Source organism: Branchiostoma floridae, chromosome 7 (assembly GCF_000003815.2).
Source record: "Branchiostoma floridae strain S238N-H82 chromosome 7, Bfl_VNyyK, whole genome shotgun sequence".
Lineage (NCBI taxonomy): Eukaryota > Metazoa > Chordata > Leptocardii > Amphioxiformes > Branchiostomatidae > Branchiostoma > Branchiostoma floridae.
In genome coordinates, this window is record NC_049985.1 from 3099827 (window position 1) to 3117377 (window position 17551).

The 17551-nt window shown below is 40.4% G+C and overlaps 1 protein-coding gene across 1 annotated transcript in view; it reads left to right on the forward strand.

The window, feature by feature from the left end:
• The window catches only part of LOC118419491 (protocadherin-7-like), a 77605-nt gene that overhangs the window by 44910 nt on the left and 15144 nt on the right, over window positions 1–17551 (forward strand). Inside the window, exon 2 of the mRNA XM_035825896.1 lies at window positions 14683–14902. Within this exon, the coding sequence (XP_035681789.1) occupies window positions 14683–14902 (220 nt within the window). The remainder of the gene's footprint in view (window positions 1–14682; window positions 14903–17551) is intronic.

The window sequence follows — 17551 nt, forward strand, 5'->3', positions numbered from 1 at the left end:
ATTGGTATTTCTGGATTCTCTTGCTGTTAGCTGGTTTTACCGTAAGCTGGGAAATATTCACAGGGAGGAAAACATGCTCTGTTAAGGGTTTCTGATTTCTACTGCAAATTGGGCAATATCGAGAGACAAAAATTACTGTTTAGTATATCTAAAAGTTTTACCCCTAATTGGAATATATCAGCAGGGAGGAAAATTCTCCTTCTTCCAGAAGTACATTGGAATGTTTGCTAGACAGAGTGAAAAAAAAACTAAATTAATGTCTATTAAGTCTTCTATTCAGCAGTGGTTGGAAATTGCCGTAAAGGAGTGCCTTTCATGAGAAACATTTTTTTTTCAAACCTTTCAAGTAGATGTAGGTGAGAACTTCAGAGTATACATTATCAAGCCAACTCTTAACTCTTACAAAAAGTGCTTAGGGCTTTGTGTATCATAGTCTGTTCAATGCCTTTGATGGTAAGAAATTGCATTACAGTATAGATAAATTTACTGTGGTAGCATGCAATACAGGCATAAAACCTACAGGGAAGAAAGAAATCTGAAGCGACCATTACTTTTACATTAGTAGAGATATGATTTAAGTCAGGCCCCTGTAGGCTGATTTGGTTGCAACAGTAATGCACTTGTGTCTTTGAAGAAGAATTGTTTCTTGAAAACATAGTAATAAAAGTAATGGATATAGAAGGTTACTTAAGGTTGGTAATGCATTGAAGCAATTTGAGAGCTGCCATTAGTTCTCATATGAATTATGTAAGGGCATTACAGTTCATCTTGATGAAGTTAGAACTTACAGAAATGTACTTGTTTCTTGAAAAGGTTATAATCTACAAAGGCAGGTTACTTGCGGTTAGCAATACTTCTATGCAAGACGTATTGGCCATTAGTTCTGTAATGATCTAAGTAAGAATTTTATAATTCATGAAGTTAGAAGTTATAGTAGTGCAGATATATTTAGATGAAGGATTGTTTCTTCAAAAGGTTATAATCCACAAAGGCAGGTTACTTGCGGTTAGCAATACTTCTATGCAAGACAGATATGCTATTAGTTCTGATAGCATCAAAGTAAGGGTTTTATAATTCATGAAGTTAGAAGTTACAGTAGCGCAGATATATTTAGATGAAGGATTGTTTCTTTCAAAGTTGTAATCCCTAAAGACAAGTTACTCTAGGTTAACGATTCGTGTACGCAAGACAGAGATTTGCGTATTAGCCTTATATTTTATCCTGATCCGGTTTGAACGTACAGTAATGCACTTGTGAAAGATTATTCTTTTGAGTCCCAATAGGGAGTGGAATAAGGATGCCCTTCATTTCTTATTCATCATGTAGAGTGTCTTTAAGGGTGAGGGCCATGAGGCTATTATTCCTTCTCAAGTCGCGAGCTAGGCCAAAGTAGATCAGTACAGCGGTTCATAGATTAATATCTTTAATTAGAAAATCAATATGACTTTCGTTGATTATGACAGTGAATAAAACATGATTAACACTCCCCTGTGATAGGTGATGAAGTCAATCAGTGTAATCTTGATATTAAGGGTATTATTGGCAGTGCGTTAAGGAACATCTATTTTGGTTTTTCTTGAAGTCTGCCCGCTTGATTGCACTCCAACACACAGAATGTAACATGTCGTGCGTGTACTGTACATACTGGGCCCTATTGGAAATCAACCTTTTTAAGTTGAAGGGGCAAGTCAGTTGTTTAGATGAAATGAATAGATAAATAGTCCTTTGAAGCGGAACTCCTTTGAAAGGTAATTTTTAGATCATCTATTTTATCAGAAACATCTAAGACATGTCTTGTAATGTCTTAAGAGGTACTGTGCTCTGAAGTGTCACCCCCAGGTGTTTTCTCAAGTGGTAAAATGACAAAAACGACCATTATCCGTTTCTCAGAAACGTTTCTAGGTCAGATGCGCAGGGAGAGAAGTGAGGAAAGAGTGATAGATGACGTATTAGACCAGGAGACAGTTTAAGATGGTATCGTAGACAGTCCATAGACCACCGAAATGAGTCTGAGCTGGTCCAGTGGAGGACTGATATGGTCTCATTACAGGGCTTGAAATACCACCTGCATATGCAGGTTACTGCTGGTAAGATTGGAGCTGTGCAGGTATTGCTGGTGTCTACCTGCACTGGTCCATGTACTGGGTATATACAGGTTAGTGCAGGTAAAATTGGAGCTGTGCAGGTATTTCTGGTGTCTACCATACCTGCACCCAATCTGCACTGGTCCATGTACTGGGTTTTATACATAAATGTCTTATGATGAAGGTGTATGGAGATTGTTACCTTTGCCAGAATGGCTAAGGTTATGTTTTCGGTTTGGTGGTGTGGTTCTCCCCGTTTGTGAGCAGCATAACTCGAGAGGACTTCGATGGATGCAGCTGATATTTGGTGGGTGGGTAGGGGTGTGGAAGACGAAGGTCGAGTTCGATAATGGGCCTCCTAGCGGCTTGCTAAGGTACTGCAGCAGGACCTGCATGCTTGATATCTCGCGTTCTGGACATGCTGCGGTCGTGATTTTTGAGCGTTAGGGAACCCTTAAAGCAGGGAGTGATTGCTGCGAGTATGGGCCCCCTAGCGGCTTTCATGGAAGTGCAGGCGCCGGTTTAATTGCAAACTTTTGTCTGCGGACAGCATAACTCGAGAAGACTTTGACGGATGCAGCTGGTATTTGGTGGGTGGGTAGGGGTCTGGGAAACGAAGGGGGAGTTCGATAATGGGCCCCCTAGCGGCTTCCCTTGGTACTGCAGCGCAACTTCCGGGTGTGTTTTTCCATCTTCTGAACATGGTATGGCCACGAGTTTCGGGTGTTAGATAGCTGTTGTGCTCAGGAGTTAGTGACATAAGTTTGGGCCCCCTAGCGGCTAGTGTAGGGATAGCAGGGGCATTCTTGTCGAAAACTTCTGTCAGTACAACCCCACTCCACCTTAGCAGCTGTCAGCACAGTTGAGGGGTTCCTGGTCCATGAATAATGGACTGGCCTATGATCAGTCAGTACTGTGAGCAACCTGATATTTCAGAGGTGTAAAGGTCAGACCTTGCAAATGTGTTAGTTGACCCTTAGGCCATATGATCAACTTGGCAAGCCAAAATGATGGGCTTATGTACATAACAACAGTCTTAGTCTGTATTCTTCTCCTTCCTTTGAGTTTGAGAGGTCAAGGTACACTGTCATCTCTCTTTTCACTACATGGTCTCAATTTGAGCTGTCCTTGCAGTAGTCTTTTAAAAGCCATTTTCAGTCTCAAAGCCTTCATGCATTCAAGTCTGTCTCCAAAGAGTCAGCTTGAACTATGTAGAACATGTATCTTACCTTTTATATCATATGGTTGTGAGATTTGGGGCAGAGCTAATTCAGAAGACAATTGCCCAGCAGAAATTACACGGAGGTGATTTTGTGGAAAATCTTTTGGGTGTACATAGAGATACAAGGAACATGAGGTAGTAGAGCAGAGCTTGGGACATTGTTCCCAATTGACTTACATATATCTAATGTACAGTCAAGTTGTGGCTACACTTCAAACATTCAGACTTTTTAACACATCCCCTATTGTGAGTAGGCGTGTTATCACTCTGTCATCAAATTGAATATGAACTGATGAACAGCTGTAAGGAATTCAGGTTACAAGGCGTAAGGGAAATTTGAAACAATATCGGTTACTTTTTTCTATGGATGTCTGAATTCACAGTTAGACAATAAGTACATAATGTACATTGTTGAAAATGTGGTTGAAAGATATATATATACAGACATGTTTTCATTGACTGTCTACAAAAAAGTAAAGAAGGGATTCTCCAGGGAATATTATATAAAATTTTCTAGATAAATATGTGGTATGGTGGGCTTTGTGCAAATTTAGAAGTAGTGCCTACCCCCTTGCAATTGTGACAGGGTGGTGGAAATGGTACTTGTTTCTCGATGCTTTAAGCTTGAGGGTGACTTCTGAACAGTTTCATACAACTAAAATGCACATTTGTGGAGTTATGGTTTTGGAGCTGAGGGGTTGCCGCACAAACCTGGACAATAGACTAAAACCACTGCGACAATTTTACCTTTGCCAGAATGGCTAAGGTTAGGTTTTGGATGTGTTTGTGTGTCTGTGTGTGTGTTAACAGCATAACTCGAGAAGCCTGGGATGGATCCTGATGATATTTGGTAGGTGGGTAGGGATCGGGAAACAAAGGTCAAGTTTGATAATGGACCCCCTAGCGGCTTGCTAAGGTACTGCAGCAGAAACTCAACTTTGGACGAAATAACTCTACAACTTGTTGACGGATCGTCATGATTTTTGGTATGTAGATAGAATGAGTGATGACTTACATAATGAGATACTAATTATGCACATCAACAGCTCATTTGCATAATTAATTAGGAAAATTTATAAATCCACAGCATTCCATGATAGGACTTTCAAACTTGTCACATATGTAGCTGGGAAGGAGAGAAATGGCTATAGATATCAATTATGCAAATGATGACCTCATTTGCATTATTAATGAGAAAATATGAACATGTTGACGGATCATCATGTTTTTTGGTATTTAGGTAGCGTAAGTGAAGACCTACATAATGAGATACCAATTATGCAAATCAACAGCTAATTTGCATAATCAATTAGGAAAAGTACAAAAACCCACTGCATTTCATTATAGTACTTTCATCAATTTTGAAAGTTGTCACATATGTAACTGAGAAAGAGGGAAGAGAGTAAGGGGTGTATTTTATTAAAGACTGAAAGAGAATAAGTCAAGAATGGATCAAAGGATCATCATGATTTTTGGTATGCTGATAGCTTAAGTAATACTTGATACAATTTGATATCGATTAATGGTAACTTGGGATCTAATTTGCATAATCAATGTTGAAATTTTATAAACCAACTCCAAGCATATGATTATAAAGAAAATGAAATGAGTAACGCATTTGTCTACAGACATCATTCTACATAACAAACCTTGTTATTTGGCAAAGGTATGTGTTCGTGGAACTCTAGTTGTAATCTGCATTGACTGTTATCACCTTTCAAGAATAAAAGAAAAAAATAGCAATGGTTCCTGAACAATTTTAGTATGATCCATACTTCCTAAACTCAGAGTGGTGCAGGTAAAATTTGTCTGGTGCAGGTAATTTTCAATGTTACCTGCACCAGTGCAGGTATGCTGAAAAAAGTATTTCGAGCCCTGGCTGATGTGGTCCTATTACCACTAGCGTTGTCCCAGGTGGGCAGAGACAACCATAAAACCGAGGAGGGTGTTTGTCTCATACTCTCCGCAGAATTGGAGCAGGGCATCACGAGAATGAAACACTGGTCCGAGTTGGCCAAGCGGGGCAGAAATGTTACTGCAGTATTGAATGAGTGGTACCTTTTATTGCATTTTCGTGTCTCGGGGGAAGGCTGTTTCCTACTTGTTTTCGTTCAGGTGTGTCTGTAGATGGGTTGTGATGGTGTTTGGTATGTGGGTTAATCTTGGTAAGATTCCATTTTTGGACCTACCTGTGACACTCCTTGGTGCATCTGCAAAATTAAGACATGCATAGATATACGTACATCCAACATATATATGTAACATAAATTAAGGTGTGAAATGGAAAAGTACATTTAGTCCTGTGTGTAGTATATTCTATCTACGGTGGGGAACAGTTTACTACATGTACCTTAGATAACAGAAAATGTGTCGAAATGTTAATAGCTGAAAATGAATCTCCACATTACAAATATCCTCTGCTACAAGCTACATGTACAACTTTTCAAATAAGGAGGAAAATTGAAATATCTCTATCCGTATAAGTAATTGCAGGGAATAACTAGAGCAGTCAGTGTGGCATCGATTAAGCATTACTCCTGATAAAAAGTTGGAACATTAGAAGCAGTATCAGTATCAGGTAATGTATAGCTGGTGATATACATATCACTCAGGTCAAGAGATGTCCCACTTTTGGGAGAAGGAATCTCCCTCTTGGGGCATCATCATGAAGTAATTTATAAGTAGACCATCAACTTGCGGAGGATGGGGCAAAGTAAAAGGGATGGGATATTTTTGGGTTGAAATTAAGAAGTTAAGTCCTTGAAAAAGATGGTCATTGAAAACTGCTTTAACTAGCTACAATATTCCGTGAATAGTTTCATCATGTTGGTACGTCACTGAAAAACGAGACGTCTGTCACCTTCTTCATGTGAACCAGTCAGAAAAATAGTCTCTTTATTGCACCAAGGTAAATAAAATAAAACAGTCGTCCACTATATAGACGGCTTGGGTGATGTGGAAAAATCTATGCAAGGGTTAGGGACCACCAAAAAGTGATCACAATGGCCAGGTGGTCCTCAGTCGATATCCCTACATTGGTTCCATGAAAAAATTTGAAATGAGCTGCACCGACTCCATCTAAAACTAGGGTTTTACAAAGCATTAAAAAGTAGATCAAACACCTTCATATATTCATAGTCACTATAAATCAATGTATGCAATGTAAATCTGATGCTTTGCTTGTAACTATGTCTCACAAACAGACGTGATGATACTGTAACTAACTGGAAATGCAGCTTGATGGGTCTAGATTTATGACTTGCATTTCAACCCTTCTATCAAACCTTATCAGCGGCTATCATTGCTCAGATATACTCTATGGGTCATTATTGACTTGTGAGGTGAGCGAAGTAGGCCCATGTGGGTGCTAGATGTGTCCCAGTTTGCTAGTTAATTTTCAAAAGTATGAAATTTGACCCAATATCATCACACACTTTGATCATTATTTCTCAGGGGTATTGCAGTATATCTCCCTTCCAGCCAACTGTGGCATTTGGGACATACATATTAGTCTTAAATCTTTTGTGTTGATGTACATTTGCTTCATTTTCTTGTAATGCTAGTTCACCTTTATCCGCGGGGTAACCTATATCCGTTGTTTGGCAAAACAGTGTATTTAGGCACATCAATTCGATGGGTGGTAGTTTTAAACTGCAATGTACTGAAAATATTGAAATTTGAAACCAACGTCCGTCAACGTGATATCCCCAAATATCCCGTTTGTAAAAGCAACGGATATAGGTTGCCCAACGGATAAAGGTAAAATAGCGTTAAGGTACATTTGCTTCAATTTCTTGTATTTGTATAACAGCTCTATCTTAATTCTATCGTCTCACAATTTTGTTTTCAGCATGTTTCACATGTTCTCATCTCAAGTTGCAATGTTCTATTGCTTTTGTCCAACCCTCAATTGAATTTCAATAAAACGAGAAAATCCATAGTTATGATACCGCACTATATTAGAAACTGCAGTACATCCAATACATAATATTACTCCATCAGTATTGCGCAGCGCACCGAGCGCGCCGCGCTATCCATGTTAATAAAGTTCCCCCAACCTTATGTTATTACGCCTACCATCCAACATTAACAGTAGTGGGATCTCATCGAAGCGTATCTTAGTTCAATAACGGTGGAGGGTTTTACTGCATGACTTAAGGGGTTTACGCAAGTCAAGACGCGATGCTATTCAGCCCGCAAAGTGCTTCTTTAATACGTCTTCGGCTGAAGGGGATAACTTCCACTTGAGTATTGCGTCCGGAATGAAAATGAAGTCGCTTTCTTATTTAGCCCCCTCTTCCCACCTTTCCTTGGAATGGTGATTGCTGAGCTTCCTAACAGTGACTAGCCTGGATGGCAGACTGTTTCCAGGGCCTACACAGGCTAGCCTCGATGCCAGACTGTTTCCAGGGCCTACACAGGCTAGCTGGTCTAGACCCTAGATTGAGATAGGGGTCGGCATCTGGAGTCCAGGCTTCTTCTTCTGATGATGATTTTATTGAGAAGACACACACTCAAAATCTACACTGGCAGCCTAATGTTAGACTTAAGATTTAAAATCACTGTACAAGGGAAAAAATATCTTCAGTCTGAAGGAATTCTTCTTCTTCTGGAATCCAGGGTAACAGCGACCAAAATTGGATATGTGCGACCCTTAATTTCATATGGGATATATCCAAAAGATAGTGAAACGCAAAAAATGTGAAAAGATTTGGGAATATCTGAAATACCTTTAGTGATCCTTCAGATCTTTGGTTGATGATCCATTCTTAGCCTCTGTGGGTAACCCTCTGTGTTACTGTGATTGTTTTCTGAATTGTGCTTAATTTGTAAGTGTATGGTAGATACATATCGCTGACATCTTTAAGGCTTTGTTGAACATCAGCCGATTAAGTACACAAAAGAGGGACTATTATCGTGAACCAAGTGTGTTTCGAATGGTTATGCAGGGATCGAGATGATCGTGTGGGTGGTATTCAGCGCCAGCACTGAGTCGTAACAATCGCATATTGGAGACATCACTTCTAATCAGCAGTGCTTGCCTCGGTGTATCGACACATTGTGTTTTTCCTGCTAGTTCATCACGCTGCATTTGTTTGCCAAATTGATATTGGCATCGAGCAGCTCTAGAAAGAAGGATGTTCTTCTCTCTGTAAATGTGACAAAGAGAAACTTTGATTTGGTAAAATGATCACTCCCAGTAGCAGAGTTCGTTATTCTTGGATCGCCTAGCAACAGGATGATTGATGGACCTGTTGGGAAAATGGTGTCAACGACCCAGGTGATATTGACCTGTCAGATCTTCAGTGATAGAACAATAACTTGGGCCAAACCAATTTAATTTGTTGGTTCTTGGGATTTTTTCTCGAAATATGCTCCACTGGAAAAATGTAAAAACAAAGCTTGAGGACCACAGTTATGCCTAGCCTGGATTCCATACCCCAACCTCAAGATATATCTTTCGTGTGCACGATAGATACTTGAGATCGGGCTGGGGTTTGGTAACCAGGCTAAGTTATGCCGTGGTTCACTCCTTTTTTATGTGAGGAATACATTTCTACAATATAGTGCTCAAAATACTTCTTTCAGCCAAGTTGCTCAGGTGGCAACCTGAGTCAAAGCCAGGTTGCGCCATCAACATTTCAGGTTGTCCAACGTATGTGGTCCAAGTTATTACTTTCTTCAAATCAGCTACTTATCCATTATCTCTTAATCTTCCAGTTATATGTAACAACTTATGTTTTATCTTATCAAGAAATAAATATAAAAGCTTATGCACGCAGGTGCCCTCTGCTCATATGTCTGCTTCTTTCACTTTCATCTTGATATATCTTAAAACCAAAAAAAGAAATTGGTGTGGCCTAACTGATGAATCTTCACCTCCAAGCTTTAAAGCTAACCTTGCACAAAAGGGCTAGGCTGTTGACGTTTGATGCTAAGCATTTCTGAAAGCGCCTGGCAACAAGAAGTTTAAAAGTAACCATATGTGAAGTCCAGGGTTTCCAGAATTTGGCTCCAGGCCATGGAAAGTTTGCAGTTTATGTCTGTAAAATCTATAGGGAGTAGACATTTCTTGTACACAAACTGAAAGTGCGTTGAACTTACTGCTCATTGTGCATGTCTCTATGGCTTTTTTGTAGTCCTGGGGTATGTGTGGAGATGATATGGGAAGGACTCTCCCATTAGTGTATGCACATGAATGTGTTATGTATGATTTTGGGTTGCTTGGCTTATAGCATGTGGTTCTGGAGCACTTATTACGCCTCCAAGGGAAAGAAGGGAAAGGATTCTTGTTAAGCCCCCTCGAACGTTGGGGATTGCTGCTAATGTGTGCATTGCATTCTGATTATAACAGGTGGTTGAATAGCTTCATTATTATGCTGGTAGGTCGAGGAATACAAACTCAATTTGTGCCCTGAGGTAGGTAACTGAAAACTCACAGAATGTCTGCCAGGTAAATTTTTCTAGGTTGTGTCAGAAGAGTATTATGATTATCTTAAAGTATATACATTGTCATTACAAGTTGACACTGTTATGCCTTATTTCAAAGATATTGTGGGTCTGGAACACTTAGTAGGTATGGCAATTGGATTCTGAATTCTGTTCAAGCCTCCTCTTAAGCATTTAAAGCCTGTCAGTAGAATTTCCGTGGGCTGGTGGTTGGCCCTGGAGCGAAGGATCTGGCTTGTGTAGGCCCTGGAAAAAACATCCTGGTATCCAGGCTATCAGGGTTCCAGCTGATGTGTGAATTACATTACAATCACATCATGACTAATCAACATGTTTCAGACTAGATCAGTAGAATTGAGGAACATTGCAAAGTTTACCACACCCAAGACTAAAAAATCCAAAGTTTGCTGTTTCTTGTCCTGGATTTTTCAGATGTCTGAGCCTCCTGAATGAACATGACATGCTCTTTGCGCAGGGCACAGCCCCCAACATTTCCCACATGTGTTTTGAGTGGGTTCCTCCCCCCACAAACATGTCCTGCCAGGCCAGTGGGGTGGTTTTGGTTAGCTTGCTGTTGGTTTCTGTCAATTGTCATGAAATGTCACTGATGCTTGTAGTGGGTGTGTTCTTGGAAATGGATACTGGAAAGAACATTAAAGTTGAGAGCTTTGGTTATGTGGTTACAAATGTATCTTGGTTGCTTCCTTTGAAAGGAATAAAGTGCTTTTGTTTTGGAATGGCAAAACTCAGTATGTCACTAGAAAGGTTGAAAAGCCCAAAATAAATTGATTGCCAGGAATACTAAGATGAAAGTCTAACATCAATAGTACAGGGGTATGTGTAAAATCTTTCTGGACATTCCAGAATGTATAGAGGCTTTCCCCTGCTGATAATCAATTGTTCTGGGTATTAAGGTTCAGAAGCTACAAGAAAAAAACACTCAGACACCTGTATTTACAAGATGGTAATATCTAACCAAACTTGTCCAGAAAGCCCTCCCCCTTGTTTAAAGGTTGCATCTGTTGGGGTTTACATTATCAGTGTTAATGAGGTTTTAGTGGAGTGTTGACTGTAAAGATAGCGCGACCCTGTTGTGGATGTTAAACTAGCAGTGAGGTATGTAGTAAATACAGTCTCAGATTCAGTGTGGAAATGGGCTACACATGTTTCGCTCAAGGGAGGCCTAGGGGGAAATTCCAGAGGAAAAGCCTCCTTGGTGTACTGTAAATGCAGAAACTTTCGCAGTGGTTTAATCTTCGCAGGTTTTCGCGGTAGACGCTTCACCGTGAATTTAAAACCACCGCAAACATTTTTCCATGGCAGGTAGAGACTACAGTGCATAGTTCTACTGGGAACTTAAAACCATCGCAAAAAGTCCTTTTTCCTCTTCCATGAACTTAAATGCATTTACAGTATCTGCAGCCCTAATTGATTTGTAGTGTTCACACAGCTCTGTCGGTCACACTAGCTGGGAACTGATCTACTGTGAAGTCTTCCTTTCATATTGCTGACTCTGTATAATGAAGTATGTCTCTTCGAGGGTGTAACTCAAGATGTTGGAGTGTTTGCTAGGCTTGTAATTGATTATTGTGGTGTTGGAGTTGTGTGATGAACATTTAACAGCCTCTCTGGGGAAGGATCCAATGAGAGGAATCAATCATAGCTGCACATTTGAGAGGGTCTGCATGGGGGGGTCCCGACAACGATTTACGCTGAATTCAAAAGAACCCCCTACGTATTACGCTAATTCAAGGAAGGCAATTACGGTAAATTTGGTCGCCTTGCTACGAATTACGTAGATAAGATGGTTTTCCCTAAGAGTTACGGGGACTAAAAATAGGCTGCCTACGCCATATGGAAAAGAGCATGCAGACCCTCATATGACTGTGTGATGCAAGACAAGACTAATGTAATAATGTAATCTTTGCAGTTGTATGTAATATAATGTCTAATGTACATGTATACATTGACTGTATGTGGAATTTGGGAGGTTTTAATGTTAGAAGAATACATCTGACAACATCTAGAGATTTAAGTTAGACACTTCTACCAAGTGCACATAACATTACCCAGTGAGAGTGGAAGTCAGCTTCTTGTAGGTGGTCTTGGCAGGATGACAGGCGCCTTGGGGGGCTTCTTCGGAATTTTGATAGAGGCAGATCAGATTCATCTTTAGTACAGTCTATGCAGCCTTTAGAGATGTCATAAATGAATGAAAAACTAATAAAACAACCTTAGCAAAACATTGGCTGAGAATGATTTGCATCTGGAAATGATATCATGCTTGGCGCATTACTCTCTGACTGTCTACTGCTGAGTGCCAATTCATCAAAGTCAGTAAACACAGGAAACATGCATGTGCATTGATCAAAGCATCATGATATATCTGTAAATAGCAACAGAAATTCGTTCTCCTTATTTCCATAATGAAAATGCAAGGGTGAAAGTTTGGCAGTGAACTTGTGAGGTATTATCCTTTCACTCGCACTGCAAGAAACAGATTCAGATTGGAAATACTTGGAAAAGGATTGGTGCTGCTGGTCATTTTATCATGCAAGCTCCTTTATGACGTGCCCCCGGGTTCTTTGTAAAGGAATGGTTCGGTATTAGCCTGGGTGCCAGACTTTTCCTTAGGTATTCACAGGCTAGACACTCATAATTGCCTTGGGGGGCATGTTGGCCTAGGAGCTAGCCTGTGTATGCCCTTGAAATAGTCTGGCAACAAGGCTAATTCCGAACCATACCTTTTCAAAGAATCCATAAAAGAAATGTCATAAAAGGACCTTAGATAATAAAATAACCACCACTGTGAACCCTTTTCTTTAGCCATCCCCACCCCTGACAGTTGACACAAGCTAAATCAGGCCGAACCTCTGCCTACATTTATGAGGTCCAGTGAAATTGAGCATCTGGTTTTCAATTAGTACTTCACACAGGGGTGTACAAATTGTAAGACAAGGACACTGGCAACCCCCAACAGAGCCCCAGCTTGTGCCAGACACCTGTAAGCCATTTGTGGGCTGCCAGCAGTGGGGAATGGATTGGGAGTGGGTGTCCTGACCAGGGTATCGCATTACAGACATACAGCAAGGGAAAAGGTTACACCCTGGGGTCAGTGGGTATGTCTATGTAAATCCTTCTGGGAGGGTGGGGGTGCATTCATTGTAAATCCACAACGGGGACATGGGTATTGTATGGGGGGTCTAGGACCCATGTCAAACACAGCTAAATATGCTTTTACCACAGTTATTGTTGACATTTTAGTGGTCCCTTAGCCAATTTTTCCCATCATTATTTCCTCTTTACTATGTACGTTAGCTAATGTAGTGAATAAAGTATCCAAATGTCCACATAAGAATTAAGATTCATCTAAGAATACTGTCTATGGTGAATACCTGTCCACATGAGTTTTGTCTTGGGCAGTTTTGACTGTGCTACCAGGAAGTAAGTTATTCCGGATGCTAAGAAAGATTGATTTCCACAAGAAAGTCCTTTTGGGAAAATAAAGTACGGAGAAACCAACATATTTCATCCATCTGTCCACAACTCTTTGAACCTACTCTGTCCAGGATACATGTACATACAGGAGAGAATGATAAATCTCTTGTTACTTAGTAGCTGTGGTATTATGCATGCTTTCTATTTCATATTGGGAGCTTGAGTAATCTACTAGTCAGATCGGAGACAGAGCCGATTCCGTTCTCGCTTTCTCATCGTAACGAAATGAACGGAGGAGAGGACGGAGCTGTTAAATGATGAATGAACTTGTCCTACTGGCATTCATGTCACATTTCTGTGTCCATAGATCATGTGGTTGTGGTTGTGATGAAACATTTCGCAGGTGCAAGGGTGGGAATGATGTGCTCTTGTTCTTTACAAGGGAAGATGTAATATTATCCTTTTGGACCGGGTCCAAAGCAATACATTACACTGCTGACATTTAGTATTGATATCCTCAAAGATCATGTAATATCATTTTTGTTGTCTTGAGTCTTGCTATAGATGCTAGGGTGGGAAAGATGCGCTGGTTCTTACAAGGAAGATGAAATATTATCCTTTTGGACTGGGTCCAAGGCAATATGTTAGGCTGCTGACATTTAGTAGAGTCTCAATATCTTCAAAGATCATGTAGTATCATTTCTGTTGTCTTAAAGTCTTGCTATAGATGCTAGGGTGGGAAAGATGCTCTCAGGATCTTTACAAGTGAAGATGAAGTATTATCCTTTTGGACCAGGTCCAAAGCAATACATTACACTGCTGGCATTTAGTAGAGTATTCGTATCCTCAAAGATCACGTAGTTTTTGTCTTCGTGAGTCTTGCTTTTAGGTGCTAGGTAGGGAATAATGCGCTAGTTCTAACACGTGAACTGGTTTGCAATCAACACTACAAGATGTAATATTATCCTTCTGGATGGAACCCAAAGCAATATATTACACTGCTGGCATTTACCATACATGGAACTCATATCCTCAAAGATCATCATGTAGTTGTGGTTGTATATTACTTAGGTGTAGATTTGGGAGGGGTATGCTCATTCTAACATGAATTGGTTTGTAATCAATATCTGAAGATGTAATATTAGCCTTTTGAATCATACCCAAAGCAATGTATTACTGCTGACATTCATAAAGTATTAATACGATGATGTAGATCAAGTTTTGTTTGCAATAAGTCTTACTGTAGGTGTAGGGTTGGGAATGTCAATGATATACTGATGCTACTAAATTCAAATGGTTTGTATTAAATCAACATCTGATGTAATTTTGTAATTTCATTTTTTGAATTGATTTTACATAGTTTTTGTCTAAGCCAGTGGAGAATAAACAGCTGTCTTCACTCCCATGTCAAACGGAAATGCATATGATGATGATCTTCTCTTCCATAAAATTCCATAAAAGCTCTCACATCCTTCCTTCCTTCTACAGGAGGCTCGTCTGTTAAGGATGCTCAAGGACGGACACACCTCCGACGAGAGCCTCAACTCCACCCATAGCAACCATGACAGTGGGCGTGGCTCCGTCCATAGCAACCACGACAGCGGCCGGGGAGACAGCGACAAGGAGGTCCGCAGCTCACCCACTGCTGACCTTCGACCCCAAAGTTGTGAGGGGGCTTCGAACAAGACAGAACTACCCGTAGAGACAGGTGAGGAAGCTTTGGAATATTATTTGGAATCAATTAGTTTTCCTATTGGCCACATCGATTTAATTTTTTAATTTTCAGATTTAAAAAGATAAAGTTAGCTTGGCATATATCAACATGAAAGCATTCTCTGAGGCCAAGAGACAACACAGTACACACACACAGTTTCAGTAAACAGAGTCAGGTGCAAGTTTTCACTCCATCATTACAAAATTGACATCACGTCCTGCTCTAATGCAGCAGTTAATGCAGTAATTGTTCGAAAATTATAGATTGCGCCATGGAATTTTCAAAGAAGAACTAGAACAGTTTTTGCAAAGCTCTGTCAGTCTGATGGGAAATTTAATTCAAAGAAATAACAAAAGATGATAGCTTTCCCTGCAGTGGTACTTATTTCATTTTAATCACATCTATCTATCAAGGATTGAACAAAAGCAAAATGAAGCCCTCTTCTCAAAAAACATAAATACAAGAGCACAGCTCAATATACACTAAGAACAACAGCAGCACTTATCAAGACAAATAAATATGATATCTCCAACTATTATTGTTAGCAGTGAACTCTCGCTTCTGACACGATCCCGGAGCAACTCGGTTGCAGGGTCAATCCCACCTAATCCGATATGCCAAGAAATAAATTCCCTGCAAAAGTGGAAGTGGCAAATTTTCAATTATAGCAATCGTAAACAAATAAATTCCCTGCAAAAGTGGAAGTGGCAAATTTTCAATTATAGCAATCGTAAACAATCTCCAATATCCCTCTCCCCCGGTCGCTTTAGTACCTCTGCCGGTTCCGGGCCCTGGTATGGAAGATTGAGCCCATCACTCACCCAGGAAAGTGCTCTATCTATAAGATTCACCGCCGAGCCGGAATATTACAGCCAACCCAAATAACCATAACTGTACACTCTCTCTCGGCTCCCGCTGAGCAAATCCATTTCTGGGATGATATCCGCCGCATGAATCTCGCTCGATCGGGATGTGCCTGCGTAACGTTCTGGCTAAGGGGCGAGTCCATTAATGTCCAGTAAGGGGCTGGTCACATGTGTCGTTTGGTCGTTGTACGGTCACAAACTGAAGGGATAGCCGTGCAAGAAGGCCTACTTGGGGGATAGCCAGAAAAAGATAGGAAGTAATCATCCGAAAATGTGTAAGAAATAGTGCTCTAATTTCAAGCTATATCCAGTGAAACAGGGGCTGGTCATCACATGCGTCCTAAGGTTGTTGTACGATTGCAAACTGAAGGTATTCTTGGGATAGCCAGAAGAAGATAGCAGAAAATCTCACGGAAATGTGTAAGAAACAGTGCCCTAATTTCAAACCATATCCAGTTAAACAATTCAGGCAAAATATGGTCTTGATCACCTCATGAAGATGCACCTTACCATTGACACCACCTAGACAATCACTTTTTGGTGATTCTTTGGATGATTTTTGTCATCGTCACAAGTATCAAAAATCCCGTCCTCTGAGCAATCTTCTTTAACTGTATAACTGAAAGATGAATAGAAGAACTGATGTGAATAGATTAGTACTGCTATCATCACTTAATGATCCTGCTTGAAGGGAACATTGCCACACCAGAAATCCAGTTGTTAAGATCTTTTGAGGCTTTTGCAAGACCGATTTGAGGTTGTGCTTCTCAGGAATGATGTATGTGAATGAGACGGGGGCTCAGGGGTTCTTCACCTGCGCAGTTCAACAATATAATGTGCCGATCAGTTGTTGGCATTTTACCATCGTCACAAGCATTAAGAATCCTGCCTACATGTTCACAGAGACAATATTCATCACTATAAGTCCTCTGAGTAGTCTTCTTCTGCAGTTTCCACTACATCACTGAAAGGTGAAAACAATAACTGATGTGAGTGGACTGCTATCATTACTTAATGACCCTACCTTAAGGGAACATTACCGCACCAGAAATCCAGTAAAGATTTCTCATAAGATCTTTTGAGACTGTTGCAAGACCAATTTGAGGTCATGCTTCTGAGGAATGATGTATGTGAATGAGACAGGGGCTCAGGGGTGGTTCACCTGCGCAGTTCAACAATGTAATGTGCCCATCACTTTTTGGTATTTCTCCATTGTCACAACCATTAAGAATCCTGCCTACATGTTCACATAGACAATATTCATCACTATCAGTCCTTTGAGTAGTCTTCATGTGCAGTTTCTACTGTATAACTGAAAGGTGAATTGAGGTACTGATGTCAAATGGACTGCTATCATGACTTCATGACCCTACCTTAAGCGAACATAACCACACCAGAGATGCATGCAAAGATTTCTCAAGATATCTTTTGAGACTGTTGCAAGACAAACTCAGGGTTGTGCTTCTCAGGAATGATGTATGTGAATGAGACAGAGGCTCAGGGGTTCTTCACCTGCGCAGTTCAACAATGTAATGTGCCCATCACTTGTTGGCATTTTCCCATTGTCACAAGCCTAAACAATCCTGCCTACATGTTCACATAGACAATATTCATCACTATCAGTCCTCTGAGTAGTCTTCTTGTGCAGTTTCGACTACATAACTGAAAGGTGAAAACAATAACTGATGTGAGTGGACTGCTATCGTCACTTAATGATCCTACCTTAAGGGAACATTACTGCACCAGAGGTGCATGCAAAGATTTCTTAAGAGATCTT